The sequence below is a fragment of the Paramormyrops kingsleyae genome, chromosome 23 (genome assembly GCF_048594095.1).
Source record: "Paramormyrops kingsleyae isolate MSU_618 chromosome 23, PKINGS_0.4, whole genome shotgun sequence".
In the NCBI taxonomy this organism is placed as follows: Eukaryota; Metazoa; Chordata; class Actinopteri; order Osteoglossiformes; family Mormyridae; genus Paramormyrops; species Paramormyrops kingsleyae.
The window spans coordinates 5,517,349-5,539,645 of record NC_132819.1 but is presented as its reverse complement, the minus strand read 5'-3'; the positions used below and the strand labels follow the sequence as shown (position 1 = coordinate 5,539,645).

The 22,297-nt window shown below is 44.6% G+C and overlaps 1 protein-coding gene across 3 annotated transcripts; it reads right to left on the bottom strand.

The window, feature by feature from the left end:
• Positions 1 to 7,245: 7,245 nt before the first annotated feature.
• LOC111854223 (cortexin-3-like) lies at positions 7,246 to 21,900 on the bottom strand. Of its 3 annotated transcripts, XM_023831988.2 has the most exons (3): positions 21,722 to 21,900; positions 20,184 to 20,246; positions 7,246 to 10,435 (listed from the first exon to the last, which is right to left on the bottom strand). In XM_023831988.2, the coding sequence occupies exon 3, from the start codon at positions 10,319 to 10,321 to the stop codon at positions 10,082 to 10,084; it is 240 nt and encodes a 79-aa protein (XP_023687756.1). In that variant the 5' UTR covers positions 10,322 to 10,435; positions 20,184 to 20,246; positions 21,722 to 21,900; the 3' UTR covers positions 7,246 to 10,081. The 3 variants fall into 3 exon arrangements, with proteins under 3 accessions (XP_023687756.1, XP_072562083.1, XP_023687758.1); XM_072705982.1 differs by lacking the exon at positions 21,722 to 21,900 and having other exon boundaries at positions 20,184 to 20,428; XM_023831990.2 differs by lacking the exons at positions 20,184 to 20,246; positions 21,722 to 21,900 and adding an exon at positions 17,287 to 17,383.
• Between the last annotated feature and the right edge of the window lie 397 nt (positions 21,901 to 22,297).

Below are 22,297 nucleotides of genomic sequence, written 5' to 3'. Positions count from 1 at the left end.
TTCGTGCTTTTTATTTAATGTGGGTGGGATGAACTCTAATCTGTAACTCTGACTCATAACTGCATCCTACGCCAGGAGCCAGGAGGGTTCATGAAAACGGGAGTTTCCACTAATTATATAACAATGTAAAATGGGCTTTCTAAATTTAAAGGTTTTGTGTCCTAATAATTGCCTTTCACCTTTAATTCTAATCTGAATGCCCTTTTATGTCATCCCGCAGTGAGCAGAAGATGGTATAGTGTGGAGCTTATGAAAGAATCTCATCTCGCCAGAGTATTCATCAGTGCACTTTGAGCTGTGAATTGGACCAGTCTGCATAGTACAGAACATGGTTAATGAGTCCCAGAGAAATTCTCGTTGTGTAAAACCAAAATTACCCAGGTACACCCATTACGCTGACATAAAATATCTACATCGTTTTAGCCCTTTCAATATCCAACATTCCTTTTAATTTAACAGGCTATAAACTTAAAATTCAATTAGCAGCCAGCTTTATATTAATTCTGCGTTGGGTTTTACGAAGTATCATAGGAAGCATGCAGTGGGAGTCAGATCAGCAACAGTTTTCCAATTAACATAACTAAAGAATTATGGTGAGTACTTTAAACAGCTTAACGCTATACAATGAGATTCATTGCGTCGGCGGCTCATTCGCATGCAAAAGGTTAACGAACTAAGAGATCGACTGAGATGAAATCCGGCATGTCCCGCCTAGACTGACGCGCGACACCTTTGGGCCAGAGACATCTTGGAAAGGTCAGGAGGCTCTGAGTTCTGCGGCAGTATTACCTTTCATCTGTCCTCTGTGGTTTGATTCACGAGAACTTAATAAGAGCTTCGACACGTCAAAACCGCTACGACTCATCTGCGGCTACCTTGATTAGGGCTCAGTTTCACCGAGGCGTCATGTTTCGCTTCTTCATGCCTCATGTATAGGTTTCCAGCCAAGATTTTTAACGCTTAAGAATGTTTCTTCTTGGACTCTGCAGCATGTGAACTGCTTGAAGGGCCTGGGTGGGCAGTTTGGAGCCGCGACTGCCGTTGGCGTCTCTCCCTTTCGCTTTTTCTCATGCTCGCCGATTCACGTTGCTCACCCCCTGCACGAAATGATGGATTTGCTTGAGTTTATGTAGGCAATGGGGACTGAATAGGCTTGCAGAATGCTCTCAGAGTGACTCAGCTAGCGGGAGCAGCGGGATTTAGACCATAATGAAAGGAAGCAGAACATTATCCTATGAGGATTAGCTTCACAAAAATATATGTAGGGCCAGCTGGAAAGGCAACACCATTCCAGCATTACTACCATGGACTGCGGAGCACGTCTGACCAAAGAGGGGGGGGGGGCGTAAGGGAGGGGGGCCTTAAAGTCATGTCAGTTTATCTGTTTGCTTTAGAAAAACTCAGACAAAGCCTCCTTCATCTTTACCGTTTTTTCTAAATTGTCAAAGCCTGCTCACCTCGCAGTGCACTTCTTTGCCTCGCGATGCACGTTCAGATTCGGCCAACGCTGCCAGTGATGTAACATTAAATTTACCACCTAAAAATGCATCTGATTGGTAGATATCAAATCGCAGCACTCAGTGAGTAATTAACGTCATTTGCCTCGTCTCAAAGATATATTTCAAGCTTCCATCAATATAGTTTTGTCAGTTTGCATTTTTAGGTAAATTTGTAGCTAGTTTTTTCGTGATTATTTGCCACTGCATATGTAATTGTGCTCCACAAGTTGCCCAAGCATGTTCCAGGGTGCCCCCCCCCGATTCCACAATCTGCAGTTAATGCAGTGTACCACAGTGTGGCTTCCTGAGATGCCAGCTAAACCCCATGGCTGGCAATGTGATAAAAGCATGTGCTGTATTAATATAAAACACAATGTTTCTAGCTTGGGCCAAAACTGCAATCTTGAGAGAGAATGATGTTAAAACAGCAACAGAAGTTATGAAAACTTCAATCATCAAGTATGTAGCTTTTATAACCAAGAAGCAAACTGACTTGGTTTTGTGGCCAAAAGTTTAAATCTTGCTTTTGTATGAATCCAGCAGTAAAAATGTGTGATACTGTAAGCAGTTCAAGTTGCTTACACTGAAAGTGCTTTCGAACCTAATAAATGTAAAGTCGACTGGGCCTTTTCTTGTCTTTTGTATTTAAAAGCTCAAGGAACATCCAAGCCCTCAGACTGTTAATGCTGACTACAGAACTTGGCTCTGAACCAACGTTTCCCATTCTGATCCTCAGGGACCTACAGTCGGTACACATTTTTGCTGGAGCTGGGAGGGAGCAAAAACGTGGACTGTCTGTAAATCCCTGAGGACTGGATCGGGAAACACTGCAGTAAACTCTTCTTGTAGAAAGTTTAGCCCTAGCAGAGAGTGTCGGCCCTTGGAAATAAAGTCTTAATTTTGGCCGTTAGCCTAATTAAATGATCTTAAGAAAGGTCTCATAATGCATATTCTGGTGAAGTCGGAGTCATTCCTCGGGTTGAGGAGATTTCTTGAGGCCCGCGATGAGAAAATATGGGAAATCTCTTAAGCACAACGGTAATTCTTCTGACTGGATTAACCGGCTGATAAAAGCCCGTATGAATCAGTGCTGCTGGTTCCTTTGGGCCCCTGTATTGTTCAGACCGGAGTCTGGGAGATTATCTGAGAATGTCGTTAGTGCCTCCTGGGAAAGATTCTTAGTGCAGTGCAGCAATATAGAAACCATTTCAGACGGAGCCAGGCAGCTTGTGGGTGGGGGGGGTGGTTTAGTTTAGACCATTGTTTTAAAATGGTGGTGAGGCCAGGGACACCTTTTTGCGAGTGGAAGGGGACGAACGAGACCCCTTTAGTGCCACGTCAGTGCTCCCAGTGCTCCCAGTCTCTCTCCTTTTGTTTTATTATTCCATTTGTGTTCCAAAAAAGGACTCTGTCGTCATTCCAGTAACTGTTGCTAAGGGATGTACCTTTCAGTGCCATGACAGCGCGTGTGTGGCCCCCCCCCCTCCCGCAGCTGGCGAGACGATGTCCCCGGAGCTGCCTGAGCTGGTAGGGCCCCCCAGCCCTCTGGCACGAGCCGATAAGTGGCGGCGGCCGGGCTGATGGCCTTTAAGTGCCGCCTATCTGCCGCCGATCCCATCCTCTGCTTGTCTTTTTCTCACTCCTTTCCCTTGGCCCCTGCTATACCATCTCCCCCCCCCCCCCCCCACAAACGGGCACATCATCCTCCTCCTCAAGTCCATTTCCTCGCTCTGGCCTCTCACACGTCGTCCTTATCTCCTCACGTAGTTTCTCCGCGCCCCTCGGCTCGATAGAGAGCGAGGAAGCGCCTTACCTGAAATAGAAAGGTAATACGCTCAGGTCCCGCTCACGTCTCTTTCTTGGGAGCTGGGGACGACTGTCGGAGATTATGCAAAAGCCGCTTCCCTGAGCGCGGCCTCCCGTCGTGTTCCTGGGAATGGGATGTCCTAAGACGTACAGAGTCCCGGAGCGAGATATTCCTCTCACTGCATCGCTTTATGTTCCTGCTGACCCTATGGAAGACATCCCATCATGATGACTCATGAAAAACGTCGGAGCACAGACGGAACTAGAATATTTCTGGTGAATGAACAGTAACACCAAGGCACAGAGATCAGTGAGAATGAGGGGAAGATAACGCGACTGTTTGTACCAAAGAGTCACGGTACAGTGAAGCCTTGGGGCTCCTAAAGGCCGGGATTAGCACGCGGTTGGGATTATTATTCACTGTCAGAGGTCTGCTGGTTCCTGTTGGGTTATACCAGGCAGTGACTGACAGTGAACAGCACCCCCCCCCACCCCCCCTCGCCTCCCTGAAGCTTTGAAACCTCATCTAGCAATAAAGATATAGCATTAGCCTTTGTAAAAAAAAAAATGCTTTGATAGCGTCTACAATGAAGGGCGCCTTACATCAAAAGGGCTGCTAGCCTGTCAGTAGGCCGGCTAGTTTTTTAGCGTCCCTCTTCTTTCAGTTTTGCCCCATTTCTCTCTTCATTTCACAGCCCTCTTTAATACCTTCCCTCCTGCTCTCCCTTCATTTCTTCTCTTCCAATGGCAGTTGCAGGTGGGAGGCTGTGTTGCCATCAAAACCTATTTCGGGGGCAGTTTCCATGGGAACTAGCTGTAGTGGTTAGAACATGAGGTGTGCTGTGGTAATATTGAATGGGAGGGGGGTTTGACATGGGAGGGGGGGGGGTTGTCAATCAAAGACCCTCCGCTCAGACGGCGCTGTCACGTGACATCAGGTCTGCATCTAGACAGGCTTGTCTGTGCCCTGCCTCCCATTTATCGGTGTTATTTGACGTCTGTCTGGCGCTAATGCCATGTAATTGCTTTCGAACGCTCGCTAATTCATGTGTAGGGCAGCTACGTCCGATTAGCCCAGTGTGGACGCACTGGTATGACATCAAAGCAGAATTAAAGCCCCGTGCTTAATTTTTTTATTTTGGTAAGAATAATTAATGGAATCGTCCCCCGTGCATATTAGTGATGCTCTGAAGGACCTCCTGCCGTGACATTCTACACAGCCGCCGGCCTGAAGCTCTGCTCATGCTCCCCCGCTGAGGTAGCAGGGAACGGCAGCGGGCTCTTCATACCCCCTACTATTTTGTAATTAAGACCTGGAGTTATGGGCCACTGCGGTGCTATTAATGGTGGCAAACAAGCAATGTTGTGCCGTCATAATTATACCCTGACAAAAGAGCCTTTAGCATAATTACAGGCTCAGATGGTGCTCATAGTGTGGAAAGCGAGCCGAACTTTTATCATTAGGTTAAATGTCACAGAGGTGTGGGTGTGTGTGGTACCAGGCCTGAAAACCTGCCGGTTATGACTGTGCTCACGAAGGTTGTTGGTTCAAATCCCTTGACTGTTCAATTGATTTCACTGTTGGGCCCTTGAGTATGACCCTAACCCCAAATTTCTCCAGGAAAGCTCTTCCGGCCCTGATTGTCACTTTGGACAAAAGTGTCTGCCTAATAAATATGATATATAAATGTTATATGAAATCCAAGCCTAATGTCTGGTGGTGCAGTTATCAAGGGATTAAAGAGGCTTCTCTGGGGTTATGATACGCTGCCAGTTTAATGAGAATTTTAACAGAAATATCCCCACTGTCCAACAGGCTGCTTTCGTACCTCAGAATCCACGGCCTGAACTGCCATAGGGAACATCCACCTTAAATGTCAGACGTCTGACTCAGATGGAGGCAGAGCATGACAGAAGCACAGAAGTACTATAGTATGATCAGTAAAAAAAAACCAGAGAGATATATTACCTAAGAATTGCCTCTTAAGTTTATTTGCTTATTTCTCTGAGTGAACATCGTCATGAAGTGTGTTGGTCTTTGGGGCGTACTCTAACATAATGACAAAAAGAATCTTACATTTTAAGGATTTTACATGCATGGTAATATATTGCTCAGGCATAATGAGTACACAAACCCACATAGATCCTATGCCATTGACTTATATGCAACCTTGAGTAATTAGATATATTGTACATGATCGGTTATTATTAGAGCACAATTGTATTATGGATAATATAATCAAACGCAGCACTCTAAAATGCATTGTAAAAATGTCCTGTAAAAATAGAAATATATGATTTTCCAGGAGATTTAGTATATTAGTGATCCACTCAACTGACTTTCTTCTCCAGAAATATTCCTGAAAATGATGGCTTCAGGTTTCCTTTCGTTCATGGCTTCAGTTAACCATGCATGCTAATTATCCATTTTAAATTCAGCTTTTCGGGAGCCAGAACAAAAATGTGCGTCAGTTATTCTGACATCCCCAGCAATTCTGAGGACGGCGTCTCCTGAGCAATATGTGGAGTTAGATGTTATCGCTCCATCAATAAGCTAGCATAGCGACAGCTTACACTGGCTTCCCAGCATGCAGCACTGGCAGACACATCACTCCCTGGCGTGAGCGCCGGCGTTTCTGCGAATCCTAGTGTGACAGTAATTTTTTTTCCACACAGTGTTGAAAACCTTTCCTATTATCTTCTCCTGCTGGCCACAGCCAACACTGGTGATGTTTGCTAGTTCAGGATGAGCAGTGACATGAGAAAGATCCTGGAGGACGTCTTCCCTTGTGTGGTGGTGCGAATTTATCAAGGCGGCTCGGTAGTGCACTGCAGGCCGCTTCTGCCTGGGCTGCCCAGCGTAGACGGCGAATTCACCATGCGTCCACGCCAGCTGCAGTTAGGGTCAGCATCTCCCGCGGCAAACCGCTGCGTTCTGGGCACTTAGCGGCGCAGCTATGCTAACATCTTGTCTGCAGGGGTTTTCCGACAAGACTTTGAAAACGCTCTGAGATTTGTGAGTGGTATCTAAGAGGATCATAGAATGTTAAGAGCAACACACACCTTGCTAAATATATCAATATATATGCTTTTTGTATTTTGACATATCTGACTTATTAAATAGATATATAGGTATTATTTTTTATTTCGCTATCTGCAGCAGGTATATATATAATTTACATACCCCTAATAATCAAATCAAGCAGAGTCATTTTAATTGTTAGCAGCAGTAGAGTAACTGCTATTTAGCCTGATATTTAATGTGATTGCTTGATTCTGAACACTGCCACACCGTCAATTATGAACAGGTGTGCGCACTTGTGCAACCAGGTCATCGTACGTTTTTAATATTCATTTTGTGACACTTTTGAGGGGGCACACGTCATATACTATTATACTATTAATTAATCATGAACTAACACATACATAATGTATTAATTAACCACAAATTATATTTATGGATTCGTTCTTGAGCAGTAACTGAGTTCCTAAGAAACCGTGCTGTAAAGTGTTACCTTGTATTTTTTTCCTGAAAGGTTTCTTGTTTTTTCCCACTTATTTAGTGTCTGTTCCAATTTCATGTTTTTCACAGTTGGGAAAAGTTCTGATGTGATTTATCTTGTTTGCGCTTTTTTACATCACAAAACCTGCCATTTTAACAGGGCTGTGCAGGCTTTTTATATTCACTGTATGTTTACGCTCTGTCTGCATGCTGCAGGCTTCATGCCCTCGCTTGATGCAGGGGTCAGACTGAAGGTTCCTCCTCCACAGAAAAGGTCAACGTCACTCAGCTTGTCACATTTGGCATCTTTGGAAAAGGGCACATTTCACTTGTTTTTCAGGCACAGTTTGTGGTTCTGTTTTTTTGTTCACTTCCTCATTGTGAATGAAGCACCCTCCCCCCCTCCCAAAAAAACAAATAACTAAGAAACAACACAAGTTAACCCAAGAAAAATTTATTACAAAAAAAGATACAGTTACAGATATCAAGAAGATTTCCAAATGCGATTTAAAAGTAGGCTGGACCGTAAATAGCTAACAGCAAAGTAAACCTTAGCATGAAATGCGGGCTGGTCATTTTTCCCCCACGCTGTAAATTCACATAGTGCAAGTTCTTTGGACTTCCGTCACCGTCCTCAGTGCGCTGAAGGGAGCAGGTGTTGAACGTGCAGACAGTCTTAGTGCTAGAGGTGCTCATGGATCAGCTAATGAACCAAAGTAAAGAAGATCACATGACTGCACACCATCAGTACAGTGAACCTACATGTACTACGGAACCTCGGCATGACTGACATTTCAGCAGTGACAGAAACCATGGTGATTCAGTTACAGCTTGGCCAGCTTCACACTGTAAACACGCAGTTTCATAAGGCAGAGTACCGACGATGGGGTCTTTTACTGACGAAGAGTAACAGACACTGACGATAAAGGGATAGTTTCATAATCAATGTGACTCACACTTGTGCAAATCTCGCCGTTTGACTCCTGACATTAATGCATCATGCTTGCGGAATTTTAAAGCAAATACTTTACCCACCACGGAGGTTTGTGTGCCTAAAACCAAGTGTTGTATCTAAAGCATTTTTATTTCTAGTCCTTCATTGTATCGATTCCACATATTTTCATTCTTGATCGGTTTAAAATTCTGTGACAAACACCGGCCCACAAAACATGAACCAAATGTAAACCCCATTAATCCACAGATTACAGCTTACGTCTGAGACACGTGTGAAGGACTTCTACCAAGTGCAAAGTGTTCTTAAAGAGAATCTCCAGCTTTGGTGTTGACCCGAGGGACCATTGACCCCCCAACTGCATCACCTTCACGAACTCAAAGACGTGCCATTATGCATATTTATAAACATGTAAACAATGATGCTCTTGAACCTTCATTGGGACCCAGCTGGATGTTTCAACACACACATTCTGATATCCATGCCTCGCATAATCTGCTATTTTGAAAAGGGTTAGATTTCACTGTTGGCTTTGCATTAATGGAATGTTTCCCCACCTGGTCCTCAGGGATCCCCAGACAGTCCACATTTTTGCTTCCTCCCAGACAGTCCACATTTTTGCTCCCTCCCAGACAGTCCACATTTTTGCTCCCTCCCAGACAGTCCACATTTTTGCTCCCTCCCAGACAGTCCACATTTTTGCTCCCTCCCAGCTCCCTGCCAGACAGTCCACACAAAAACGTGGACTGTCAGGGGGTCCCTGAGGACCAGATTTGAGAAACACTGCATTAGTGTGACTGCTTCCTCTCTCCCGCAGTGGCTATAGCCTGGAGGGGTGACATTAGTCTTCATTCAGGAACAACTACTCAACAGCAGAAGGTGAAAATCTCATATATGTATTAAAGTGTCATACCTACATCAGCTTCAACTGATAAAACCACATTGTCCCTGATAACTGTACTATAACCAACAAATTACTTTACTTTTTGGGTACTCCTTCAAAATCCAGTGTACCTCAGCAGAGTCTTAGTTTTTCATTAGTCATCTAAGCCGTCACTTATATCCTTATAATGGTGACTTCTGCTGCATGTTTGATACTGACAGAGCCCTGGACTACAAACAGCAAACTTGGCTGTGGATTAGGGGATAAAAATTCTACACCTTTCATGTCTGCTTGCTATTTGAGGTGGCAGCGCAGTAATCCTTAAAGGGTAAATTTCCAGTGCCATTGAAAAGGGAGTTTAAGAGTCGACTGCACACCTTCCGCAGAGGTGGAAATATACAGTCTGTATGCTATAAACTGTGCTGGGGAAAGTTAGCGGTGATTTAGAGCAGAAAGGCTATGTGTCAGAGGGAAAGGGTTACTCTGGGGGGCAGCCTGGGGCGTTAGCTTCTGCGGATTTGTTGATCATGCTGGGGCTCGTTTGTTTGGTGCGGACAGGTCCTTGGGATGCTCTTTCGCTAAGGGCTGGGTTGTGAGGAGACTTACTGATACCTCTCTTATCAGGACTGAATAGCAGATTTCCCAAACTCACTCAGTCCATTCTTTGTTGTGTGAGACCGCCAATGACCTAAAGTCAGGATTCCTCATCATATGTTACAGTACTGGGAACCAAATCCAGTCCTCATGAACTCCAGCGAAGAACTTTTGTTAAATGTACAAAACTCAGTCCATGGACATGATACTTACTTACAAACATATTCCCTTCAGGTACCCTGTGGACTGAGTGAGATTTGGAAATTTGCTCTTCAGTTAGACTAATCAAAATTTTCAGCATAGATTTCAGATAAAAGTCTTTCGACAATAATCAGGCAAAGGGATTAAAGGGAAGGTTTCTAAGCACGTAGAAACCTTTGTATACATCCCACTAGCTGCACAGTGGTGGAAGGTGCTGGTCCTGACAGTACAAATCCAGACAAGATTCTGTTTCGATCAACCAGTTGAGTATAAAGAGTCAGAGTCACAGAGCACTTAAGTGGCTGGGTTGAAACAAAATCTTGGTCTGGATTTGTACTTTTTGGACCTGAAATTTCCACCTCTATAGCTACATCTCCTTTTGACTTAATCCCAGGCTCAACAGTCTTATCCTAGAGGCTTGGTGAGATGTGCTGTACTTACGCTTCACATTTACACCTTTTAGTGTTCTTTCTACTGAGTGAAACAATCGAAATGCCCACTGATGAGCAGTGTAATGGCTAGGCATTAATAAAAATAACGAATACAAAAGTTTTTTTTAACTGTTAAAGGGTTAAGAAGAGGTTACATGGCTGAGGACAACACCGGGAGACTCTCAGGGGTCCCTGGTCCCTGTGGTGCGGTGCTCAGGCGATGCGATAGTCGAAAGTGTCCTTCTCCATGTAGTCGGTCCACGTGGAGGACGGCATGCTGCGATAGGGGTCCAGCAGGATGCGGAAGCAGCGCACGATCAGCAGGCCGAGGAAGACGAAGAGCAGCAGGACGAAGACGAAGGCCGCCTTCTGCTCCAGCGTCAGCGAGGAGGGCGCGGGCAGGGCCGCCCGCTCTGATGCCGACAGGGTGCTGCTCAGGAAGTCCTCCGCCATCTTAGGTGTGTCGTCTCGGGCCACGCGGCTCTGCGACTTCTACACGTGCATCCACTTCAGACGGCCATCTTGAGTGCGGCAGGTTACTTAGTTGGCAAAGACCCCTGCCCAAAACTGAAACCATTAAAGAGTTAACGACATTGTGGTTAGAATAGGCATTTTTTGTCCTTTTAAATTGAATCCTACATCAAGGAAATTGCAATTTTTGTGTTTGACTTTTCTGGTCTTGCCATCTATAAAAAATCAACCTTTACCACCAAAAATCAATCCATCCATCCATTTCCTGTAACCATTTGTCTTATTCAGAGTCATGGGGGGTCCAGAGCAATCCAGGGCACCCATGACAGGGCACACACACACTAACCTCCAAAAATATGAACAGAAATATTAATAAGAATTCACAAGGCCTTCTTCTTTACCATGCTTTAACTGGATGCTAATTGTGGTAAGACGCACCTTCATTCAGAACCAGCCAGACTGGGGATGGGAGAATTAAATACATTTTTATATAGCGCCTTTCACAACAGGGTCAGTACAAGGCACTTGACATGAGTGTGTTGCAGTCCCTTACAACATTGTTTATACTGAATGGTGCATGAAACAGGGAAAAGGGGAAAGAGAGAGAGAGAGAGAGAGAGAGAGAGAGAGAAGCCAGACAACAGTGGAGGAGAGGAACGAAAAGCCCCAGAGCATGTAAAATAACCATCAAATCAAACATAAAAAACAACACTATTAGGATTACTTTAATTCTGCATTTAATGTAGAGATGGAGATTTGAATCTGTTGGGACAGTGAACAGATTCATGTGATTGTAGAGTTTCTTAGCATTTGTGTGATAAATCAGACTGGGCAAGCGAAGGAAACGGCTTTCTCAGCTCGAACAACGGGAGAGCTAACAGGGCATCTACAATCAGGAGCGATTCTATGTTTTTTTTATGATAGCGATGGCATAAGAGGGACCATAATTCATACGGGGGGGGGGGGGGGGGGGGCAACCTCATCATTAGCCAATGATGCGTTTTGGCGACAAATATAGTGCAGCTCTACTTTTGAGAGAAATAGTGGTGTTTTTATGACAGACTGGGCCGTGAATTGTGCTTGGGGTCACCAGGCCTTTGTTAACTGATTGAAAAACCTGAAATTGAATTTATTGGGACAATGTGTGGCAGGCTGGAAAAAAACTGGAGCAGACTTTGAAACGGCAACAGCTCTATAAAGCAGGTGCGATCGTCCCAAAGGGCCGCTATTCATTCTTCAACATTCACTTCAGATTTAAGGAGCCGAAAAGTAAAACAACAGAGGCAGATCCGTTCCTCTGAGCACAGATAAGGGAGCGTGCCCCCCCAAATTACCCACTGTCATTCTGTCTTCCCAAGTTTCTGCTGGTACAGCCTGTTTCCTGACTAGATTGTATCTAACTCACCAACGTTTAACCCGGACTATCAGACACCTCCCAGAAGACAACGGCCGTTTGGCGAATGGCCTTGAGGCTCCTTTTGAACATGTGAATCTCTTAAGACTTCAATAGCACAGCTGGTTTCCTGTAGACATCCAGGGCCTCATTTGTCAATCTTTGCTCAAATTTCATTGTGAACCGCAATAAAAGACAATGATGCCTAGCCAATCTTTGTCCTTAAACTTCGATATGCGTATGCCATCTATAATAGGGGACGCACCATTACGCGGCGTTGTGCCAGAGCAGTTGGGAGATACTGATGTGGTGAACAAGACTCAATATGAGTGAATAATAGCTTAACTCAGCTACTCTATCTGTTAATGTCATGTTGGTATCACAGATTACTTACGCATTAAGAGAATGAAGTGGTTTTCCATTGACAAAAGCAGATACTTAGCACTCCTTTCATTGTGTGCATTTACTGCCAGAGGCAGAGGGACAGGACAGGCAAGGCAGGCAGTTACCTGGGCCCCCCACCTTAAATAAAGCTAATGCATGTCACCATGCCAGGGGAGGGTGCACTGGGGGCCCCATGGAGAGTTTGCCTAGGGCCCCCAGTGTCCCTAGAATTGCATATGTCTACTGCTGTATGCTGTACTGCTGTGTATTTGATGAATAAAATTCGGTTTGATTTCAGGGGCCCTTATGCGATGTCAATGCAGCCAATTGCCCGGATTACATTAGGAAAATTGGTCAATGCTGCAATTTTATACGCTTGCCTTTGGACCCACAGCACAGGGAAACATGCATTTAATGCATAAAGTGTAAACACATTACACATTGTCCAAACAGTGAAATAATTCTAATCCTTCCATTTATCTAGAAAGAATGCCGTTACACCGAGTCACATTCTTATGGCTATAGGCTATTTTTATATGTGGCTCCATGTATGTCAATGTCTGATGCCAAATTAACATTTAGTGCAACTAGTGACAATTGCAGATGTTTTCAGTTCATGGGAATAGGTGACAAGGGTTAGTATCAGAAACGGCAAATTACATCCTGCATGGCAAATACATAGTCGTTGGCTTAAGCAAACAACCAGAATCCCAGTAGAGTAAAAAAATGAAATTAATAAAATGATAAATAATAATTTTTAAAATACATCTCAGTTCACATTTTTGATGATATGGATTGTTGGCATGGGCGGGCTCCTTTGGTTACCTGCAGTTCCCTGCTTTACCATTGGTGTCGCCTTTTCCCAATTTGTCCAAAATGTTGCACACACCCATACACCCAAAGGTTTAGGTTGGGAAATCTGGGATTCTGCATAAAAAGTTGCATGATCACAATTCGGGCCTTTTTTGTGCATATGTAACTTTTACATGAGCAAAAATGTGGACCATCTGGGGGTCGGCAAGGACCCGGTTCAGAAACACTGCTCCATAGCACTGGTTATGCATAAATTACAATTAATCTATCCATAGTTACATCCATTTTTGGAGAAGGCAGGGTCACACAGTCCCTGGAGCAATTGGGGGTTATAGGCCTTGCTCAGGGGCCCAGTGATGAAATCATTCCACTAACCCTGGGATTTGAACTGGCGACCATCTGGTCACAGATTCAGCATCCTAATCTGCTATAGAGCACCCATGTCTTCCGTTTTTCCATTATCTACTCCCGTCCAATTACAGTCTCGAGCATCCAGAGCCTATTCAGGGCAGCAGAGGTTTGAATGGTGTACCCTGAATGGGATTCCAGCCCATGGCAGGGCACTCATGCACAGAGGGCAATCTGCAGTCAGTGATTCATTTGAGCAGCACGCCTGTGAACGGCGGCAGAAAACTAGATTAGAGTCGAAAAGCCATTGTGCAAACTCGGTACACACAGCGTCAGGGCCACATTCGAACCTGCAGCCATGCAGGCGACAATGGCCTTTTACCCAAATCAAGATGGGAAATCGAACAATCTGCTAATATAACTGACCCTAAGGCCCACTTATGGCAGGCGATGCAAGAGAAAGATTGAATTCCGTTTAGTGCCATGTAGTGACTTTGATTTTGGCCGCATGGTAACAGATGTGTTTCTCTGAAGCCTCGAGGGTGTGATGCATCCATCCAACTGTGGTGCAAAGGGAAAACAAATCTAATGTTCAGAGGCGGAATTTACATCTCGTTTGGTCTCGCTGTTTAAATGCAGAAATAAAAGCCCTGACACATCTTATCTCATGAATCTTATTTTGCAAACAATAATATGAGCTGTTGGCTTGACAAACTCTGTAACAAATGCCTCCCTTTTGTGTAATTGGTGCTGCAATGTACCAAAGATGAACTGCACCTTCTTTGCATGAAGGGCTGCCATGTCGCTCTGTGGGTTAACACTCTGTGCCTGTGTTTGGAAGCTTGCTGGTTCTAATCCCTTGGCTGACAGTCTATCATCATTTTTGGGCTCCTGAGCTGGGCCCAGCTGCTCTAAGGACACACATTAGCTGACCCTGTTCTTTGATCCTTACTAGTGCATTTTGTTGGACAAGCGTAAAATAAAGGCTGTTATACTTGCTGTTTATGGGTCAGTGTAATGGCTGTCCATAGCTGAAGCTGACTGGGGGCTGTTATGAAGACAGGAGTCGATACCAGGCTGGGTGCTGGGAAGCACCTGATAACCAGAGGTACCATTCTGCCCCTCCCCTCTTCTGGGGTAACAGGGGTGATTCTAGGATTTTTAGGGGGGGGGGGGAATATTAGAGCACCAATAATTCACGCAGAGGGGCCAACCATATCATTAGCCAATGAAATGTTTTGAATCTGTGAGTGACAGGGGAAGGGGCACTCCAGGGGCCAATCGGCTTTCAGCTGGGGTGAGTGCCCCTGTGTCCCCGCCCCCGTGTGTCCTGCCATGCATCTCGGCCACGCCTCACTATTTCAATTGACAGAGGCGGCTAATGGAAACTCGATCGACCCTTTGGGGCAGTTGTTTCAGCCTCAAAACAGAAAGGGTACATTTTACGGCTTGGTGAAAATGAGGGCAGTTCGGCTCCTACGGCTTTTCATCATCTTGAATAAGCGCTTCCCCGCGCAAACAGCCTGACGTCTCCCAGGATGTTAAAAAAGAAGCCCCTGGTTTCAATTCTTGTCGAATTCGTTTATAGTTTTCTGTCACTCCAGGTCTTTGAATAGCCAGCCGTGCCCAGCGGATTGCGTCCCACTGCGGACGGGAAGCTGGCTGCTGCCTGGGTTATTTCATAGATCATTGAGGACGCTGTTTGTAGAGCAGCGATGAAGCTGAATATTTTATCATTTGAATATGCAACTGTGACAGCTGGAATCAGTATCCCGGAGTGTGTGAGATTATATCAAAACAGCTTTCGATATGAATGGTAACTGCAATAAGGGTATATTAAACTGTTGTAATAATAATAATTATAATAATAATAATTATTATTATAAATATAATAATAAAATAATTAGAATAATATCCTCAAGGTCCTGCCATCCAGAGACATACTGATAGGATAACTGATGCTGCAAAGCTGCGTGCCCTGCGATGGACTGGCATCCCATCCTGGGTGTACCCTGCCCTTGTGCCCTGCGATGGACTGGCGTCCCATCCTGGGTGTACCCTGTCTTGTGCCCTGCGATGGACTGGCGTCCCATCCTGGGTGTACCCTGTCTTGTGCCCTGCGATGGACTGGCGTCCCATCCTGGGTGTACCCTGTCTTGTGCCCTGCGATGGACTGGCGTCCCATCCTGGGTGTACCCTGTCTTGTGCCCTGCGATGGACTGGCGTCCCATCCTGGGTGTACCCTGTCTTGTGCCCTGCGATGGACTGGCATCCCATCCTGGGTGTACCCTGCCCTTGTGCCCTGCGATGGACTGGCATCCCATCCTGGGTGTACCCTGCCCTTGTGCCCTGCGATGGACTGGCATCCAATCCTGGGTGTACCCTGCCCTTGTGCCCTGCGATGGACTGGCATCCCATCCTGGGTGTACCCTGCCCTTGTGCCCTGCGATGGACTGGCATCCCATCCTGGGTGTACCCTGTCTTGTGCCCTGTGCTGCCTGGGACAGGCTTTAGGCTCCACCTTCCCCCATCCAGGATAAACGGTTGGAAGATGGATGAATGCCAGCATATTTCCTGCCCCCAAACTGTCATTTTTTAACCATGTTTGGGAATTACTTTACACTTGCAATTCAAACGATGTGCAGGTTATTACCCAAGAGCAATCAAGGACAGATGTGTGCCAGAGGTGAAAATCAGAAAACGTAGTCAGGACTGAGACCTGTGCAAATCTGGCACTACTGCCTGAGTTATAGATCACTCAGTCCAACACCTACCCGATGAAATTAAGCTTTATGTGCCATTTGTACAAGTGCATTGGAAAGTGACATTTGAAGGAACACACACACATACACAGAGGTGAAAGTGAAATGAAGAGCTGGATAGTCAGCTGTCTATCCAGCACTGCTGGAACATCTTTCAGGCAGGTAAGGACCTTGCTAAAGGGCCCAACAGAGATGCAGCTACTTTACCGAGCACGAGATTCTAAGCGGCGACCTTCCGATCACAGGCACAGAGGTCAAACCCGCTGAGCAACACACCGCCCCCAAGAACTGTGAGGAGAACTAGGCAGGAAGCCAGATGGATTAGACTTCTAGCGTTAATAATCTTCATATGGAATTATTCTTAACTATGTATTTCCTGGGTAGGATGGTGTGGTAGCTTCATAGATAGCCATGTTGCTTTGTACCTCCAGAGTTGGGGGTTTGAATCATGCCCCCTACTGGGCAACTACTGAATTGCAGTTGTGTGTTCTCTGGGATGAACTGGGATCTTATTTAGGGTGACCTTGTTTCCACTGGTTAGACCTGGTGAGACATGCTTCAGGATTTCCTGCAACTCTCTATGGTAACAGGAATATGATTGGTGACTGGAATCTTGATGGTGAATCTGTTCCGTTCATTAAACTGCAATTGTCTTGCCTTATATTTGCTGAATGTAGAGATCTCACATTTCCTTTACAATGGCTGTATGTTTTCAGAATATGTCCAGTAAAAGGGAGGATCAAGTAAAAAGTGTATGATGCAATCTATAGTCAAATTCTTCTTTGTGTAAACTGCAGCCACCTTGACCCTTAGTGATAAAAACAAGTGGAAAAAAATAAGTGTTACATCATACAAGGTTCGTAGACATTATAGGCGGGGCTTGGCAACTCGTGACGTCACATATGGGGTGTGGCTTAAGAACACAATAAGTGGGTGTGTCCGTCCTGGATGTATCCTTCTCCCACGATAACAGGAAGTAGCCCATACATATTCAGATAGTATTTACGTTAAAATATTGGAAAGAAATGTTTAATTAAAGAGAACATTTGGAAAAAAGAGCTGTTATAAAGTATCATTAAGCGTGGGCCTCCAGTAACACCCAGCAAATTAAAAATATAATGAAATAATGCATATTTATAATGCAACCAATTAAATTTTGGTGAAATCTTGTTGAACATCGTGACACTGGTAGACGTCAGACAAATGAACGAGTGCTTGATGGATGGAACCGATTAAAGTCAAGGTACCTGTGGAGAATTCAATCGGCACATTGAGGCAGGGCTGTCAGCTGCTCCTTGTACTGGAACGCGGTAATTTCCCCCTTTGTTGCACCGTTTTTGTGCGTTTTCAACCTGGTAATCATCTCCTTAACAACGCCCTTGACGAATCCCGCCGAAGGCTGGCCGGTCTGCCCACGGCACGACAACCGGAGGAAATAAGCCCAGCCTACTGCCCAATTTGAAAGGGAGATTTTCAATAAAGGGGGAAAGTGCTCAGTACGGCAGAACAGGCCTTTTTCCGGTCTGTTCTGTTGCAGTAGCCAAACATGGTAGTTTTCTAGGCATGAGCCTTAAAGACCATAAGAAAAGAAACTGGCTGAATGAGAAAACATTCTAGCACACATCAGAGCTGATTGAAATAAAATGGCATTTATAAGAAACCAAAAAGTCTCGAAATTTTCCGAAAGAGACATTTTAAACCATTCACCATGCATATAACACTGCGTGTTCGGCTGGAAGAATTTAATTTCGTCTTTGTTCTTGTGGCACATAATCAGCGTGTTCTTTCCCCCCTTTCGGATTTCTTGCATAAAACTGAATATGATTAGTTTAGAACCATAGTCTGGTTAAAGATTAAAAGGAAATGATAGAAATGAGATAAATGAAAATGATTACATCCCGTCCAGGCTGTTGCCCCGCCGTGTAGGATGCCGTGGGATCGACATCAGGCCCCGCGCAGTCCTGACCAGAATACGCGGTTAGAAGATGGATGGATGATGGATGGATAATTCCATGCAGAACGCAGAAGTAAGGAATAATGTGAAAAGACAATTAATGTCAAAGCCTACTTGGATTTCGTTTTTTTTAACGTATTTCAGCTCTTTGAAAAACTCCTCATGATGGACTGAGCGGCAGACAGCGCCACATCGCAGCAGCCACCCGCAGGAAAGTGCGGCACGTAGGGATTAAGGATGGACACTTACAGCATGTCAAACTGTAGGGGGTGTCAGACACTTTAATTCCCCCTTTTACCCTCCCCCCTAAAGCCTTTTAATATAACTAGGATATTCCATGTAAAATGTTTTATATATCGCTTTCGTGTTTCATATTTTAGGTTTTAACAAACGGTTAAATGGATTTTGTCTCTCTAGCAAAAATGCCTTAGGTTATTTTTCTTTGCAGTGTGCCATAAAACAATAATTACATCTCGCAACAGACCGTAATAATGGGCTTGGTTATGTGCATATATGGAAATGCGCTGCGCTTCCGACGCTAACATTAAGTAAGTATTAATCTCGTGAGGTTATTGTTACTGTGGCTATTGTGACAGTAATAGGGGTAAGTGGAGGATGAGCCATGAGCTGCGGGGGGAGAAGTCGTGGGTCCCCCATATCCTGCTTGACATAAGTGATACTGGAGCTTGTGCCAGAGCCGGCTGGCAAAGCTGCATGGGGGGGCTGGTCCCTGTGGGGAAACGGAAGGCCATTTCTAAGCTGGAAGGTGGAGCGCAAGGCAAGGAGCTGAGCTCTCTGTGTGTCGGTCAGTCTGCTTGGAAAGCAAAGGACGATGAGTTGTATGCGTGTGTGTCTGCTTCTTATGCTAATCAAATTTTTAAATATTGTCTGGTCCTTATAAGGTGTGACAATCAGACAAGAGCAGTCATAAAAGCTGTGGAAAATAAAAATAACTAGTAAAATTAGATACAACAACTCATAAATCGAAATCAGTATATAATATGTAGTAAATAAAAAGCTGAATATTCGGACCAAAATCACAATTCTGTGAATTGAACAATGCCCCCGACAAACCTTATCACAACCGTCCAGGATTTGCACCCTTCTCTTCAAGTATGATGCCGATATTAACATATCGAATAGCTGCACCTCAAGCATTACACGTAGTTGTTAAGGGTAGGCTTATGCAGGGGTTATAGTTACAGTAAGTCCGCACGTTTCAAAAACAGGAAAGAGAAACTTGCTCCGGAAAAACACACCTTGATCAGTTTCTTTCCTTCTATCACTCCCATCAGTTCCCTGTCTGCGTGCCCCTCTTCCCTCGCTGGAGACACAACAGGTTTCCCTGTTCCCCCTTTCCGCGCTGCTCCGCGCTGCTCCGCGCGGGAGCCCACGCGCGCCCCGAGAGCACGATCGCAATTCCCGACTCCTAATGGCTCTGAGTCAGAAAGGCACCCTGCTTCGCGACACAGGACTGTTTGCAGGGATAAAACAAGGTGTCGGAAAATAATAATTTGCCCATCAGTTAAATCCACGTTAGCCTAAATATAAACATTCTTAATGTATTTTTTAAAACGCTCATCCAATCAATCTATGGAGTATTTAGTAAAAAACACAAGTAAACAGTTTGTTCAGTTATTTTCTAAATGATTAACGACATAACAACATAAGTGTTTATTGTCATCTACCTCATAGCAAATACCGATATACTCTCAGTCACCTAAATAATAAATGTAACCACCAGCACTGTATGTATGTGTGTGTGTCTACATACAAACATACATACACACACACGCACACACACACACACACACACACACACACACTGTATATTTATATATCATGTATATTTGTCCCCGGACACATCTTGTGAGTGTGGAATTGACATAGGCGCATATATATATATATATATATATATATATATATATATATATATATATATATATATATATACACACACACACATACACACACACACGCACACACACATCAAATCCACACTCGCAGGTTGTGGAGACCGGGGAAACAGCAAGCGCGTGCTCCTGAATTTCATCAATTTCATGTACTACCACACGCTGTTGTTAAATTTATATTAATGTAATTGATATACATTCATGCAAAGCCAGTAAAAGTCACATTACGATCTTTCTCGTTATCAGCAATCGCGAACAGTCTTATTTATTCTCTTACTTGTGGTGTCTGCGCGAAGAACTCCGGAGAATGCGCTCCGCACCACGCCGGACCTGATAAAAGCTGAATATCCAAGAGAAAAGTGGAGGTGCGAGTTATTCACTTCAGCATCTCGGAATCCAACAGCCACTTAAGGAAACGATGATTCTAACTTTGTTTTCCCCACACCTTCCTTCCGAGTCACACATTTCGCTCTACACACCCATTCCTACATCCCTCCCCGTCTTTCTCGCCTGCTCCTTCAATCTCCCTCGTTCTCGCAAGTGGTCCTAGCGATTCCTCGTTACCCGTGGCAACCAGTTGCTATAGCGATTTCATTTAGTGTTGTGATGATGATGACTTTTTGATTATAAAACTAACGCCTTCAAGACACGAACCGAACACCGCTTTTAAACCGAGATTACGCGACTTCAGTGGTCTATTTGTGAAAAGTATTCGGCAGACCGATATGCATAAAAAACATCTTTCTGGACAACTATGCGATTCACTCCCAAATGAAAAAAAACGAGAAAGTGTTATTTTTCATTGCAATACGTATGTTTCAACGAATTATGTCCAGCCATCCAGGTCTTATCTCATTAACCGGTTCAGGATGATCATAAGAGGAGCCCTGCAGGGCCATGCTCAGCATGTTTCCTCATTTAAGGGTATTGTGTTAGAAAGTTCGAGATAAAATATGGAAAAACCGCTCTCACCCTGCCTATGCAGCCGTGAACATAGCCTAATTAACCGTATCGGATATGTCTAACCCCGAAAGACCACGAGTGCAAGACAATATAAAACCTTTCGCTGTCTATACAGAGGGCTGGGTGCGGTTTTAGAGAAACGGGGCTGCAGCGAAGACCACAGTTGCAAAGTTGCAAACAATGCACGCTGAAATACGTGTCTGCCTCGGCTGCGGAGCAGCAGGAGCTACACCCGACACACAGCACGGTTATATGATGTCTGAGAGAGTCCTTTAGTACGTAGTGTTCAAATGAACTCGATCAGAGTTCATTTAACTCCTGCAATTTTACTGCATATGGGCTATAATGTTAATGACCAATGGGTACGCTTCATGTCTTATGAGGTAAACTAAAGGTCAAAGCTGAGTCTTTGAGCAAAGCATTAATGTTACTCGTGAGGGAAGCAGCGTCAGCTCTCAGCACTGCCTCTGAACCAGCGTCCCCAAGTTAGAAGATGGAACTCCCTCTGACTCTATTATAGTGGTGTCCCGGATCTATATGAAGTCTCTTATGTCAAAACCTATTCAATGGTGCAGACAATCCATTAACTATAATGTGCAGTTTTTGCGCACAGAAGACTTAACTGTTTAGTTACTAGTCTGTATCTTTAATTGCGAGACACCTCGCTGCCCGCAATTTGCTAAAATCTTAAGTGTCATTTGTTAAAATGTAATAGGTAGCCTATCTTACTCTGACCCTAGCCATAACTGTACTTGTCCAGAGGTAGAATATTATTTTTGGTTAAATGTGCGTGAGGTATGTGAACTATGAGAGGCAGCTTGTGCCCACAGAGGATCCCTGACTTGAACTCACCTTTCCTGAAACATCTCTGCTCGGAGCTGTCAGCAGTAGCAAGGTGATACAGTTGTACTACAGTGGATGAACGTATCCAGGAAGATTAGGAGGACCTATATTTAGCTGAGTGGTGAGCAGTATGGCATGACAGCCTCCTATAGCATCACCTTAAGGTGTTGGAGGAAGAAAATGTGAAAGGAAACATCTCGGCTGCCCTTAGGAGGCCATCTACAAAGGCAGCCAGGTCACGTTCTGATCAGGTGCTTCGTGCTGCGTGGAACAACGGCGATTGCAGGAACCAAACCGTCAGCCGTTCTTTGCCAGTCACCAGCCATATAGCGTGTATCATTTAAATGTTAAAAACTTTTTGTGAAGGTGCACGGTTTATGCTTTGTGGAACAGCACACGTTGAATGTGAAATACAAAGACTATGACGGCATTTTTTCATGCATGCAGCTTGATCCCATTTGTTTTCAAGATTCAAGGTTCAAGAAATGCATTGTCACCTGATCGAGGTCTACACTTTTTTGTTTGTTTCAGATGCTAAGTCTATTTGGTATAAAAACCATGAGGAAGGATTCCGCTCCCTCGCCA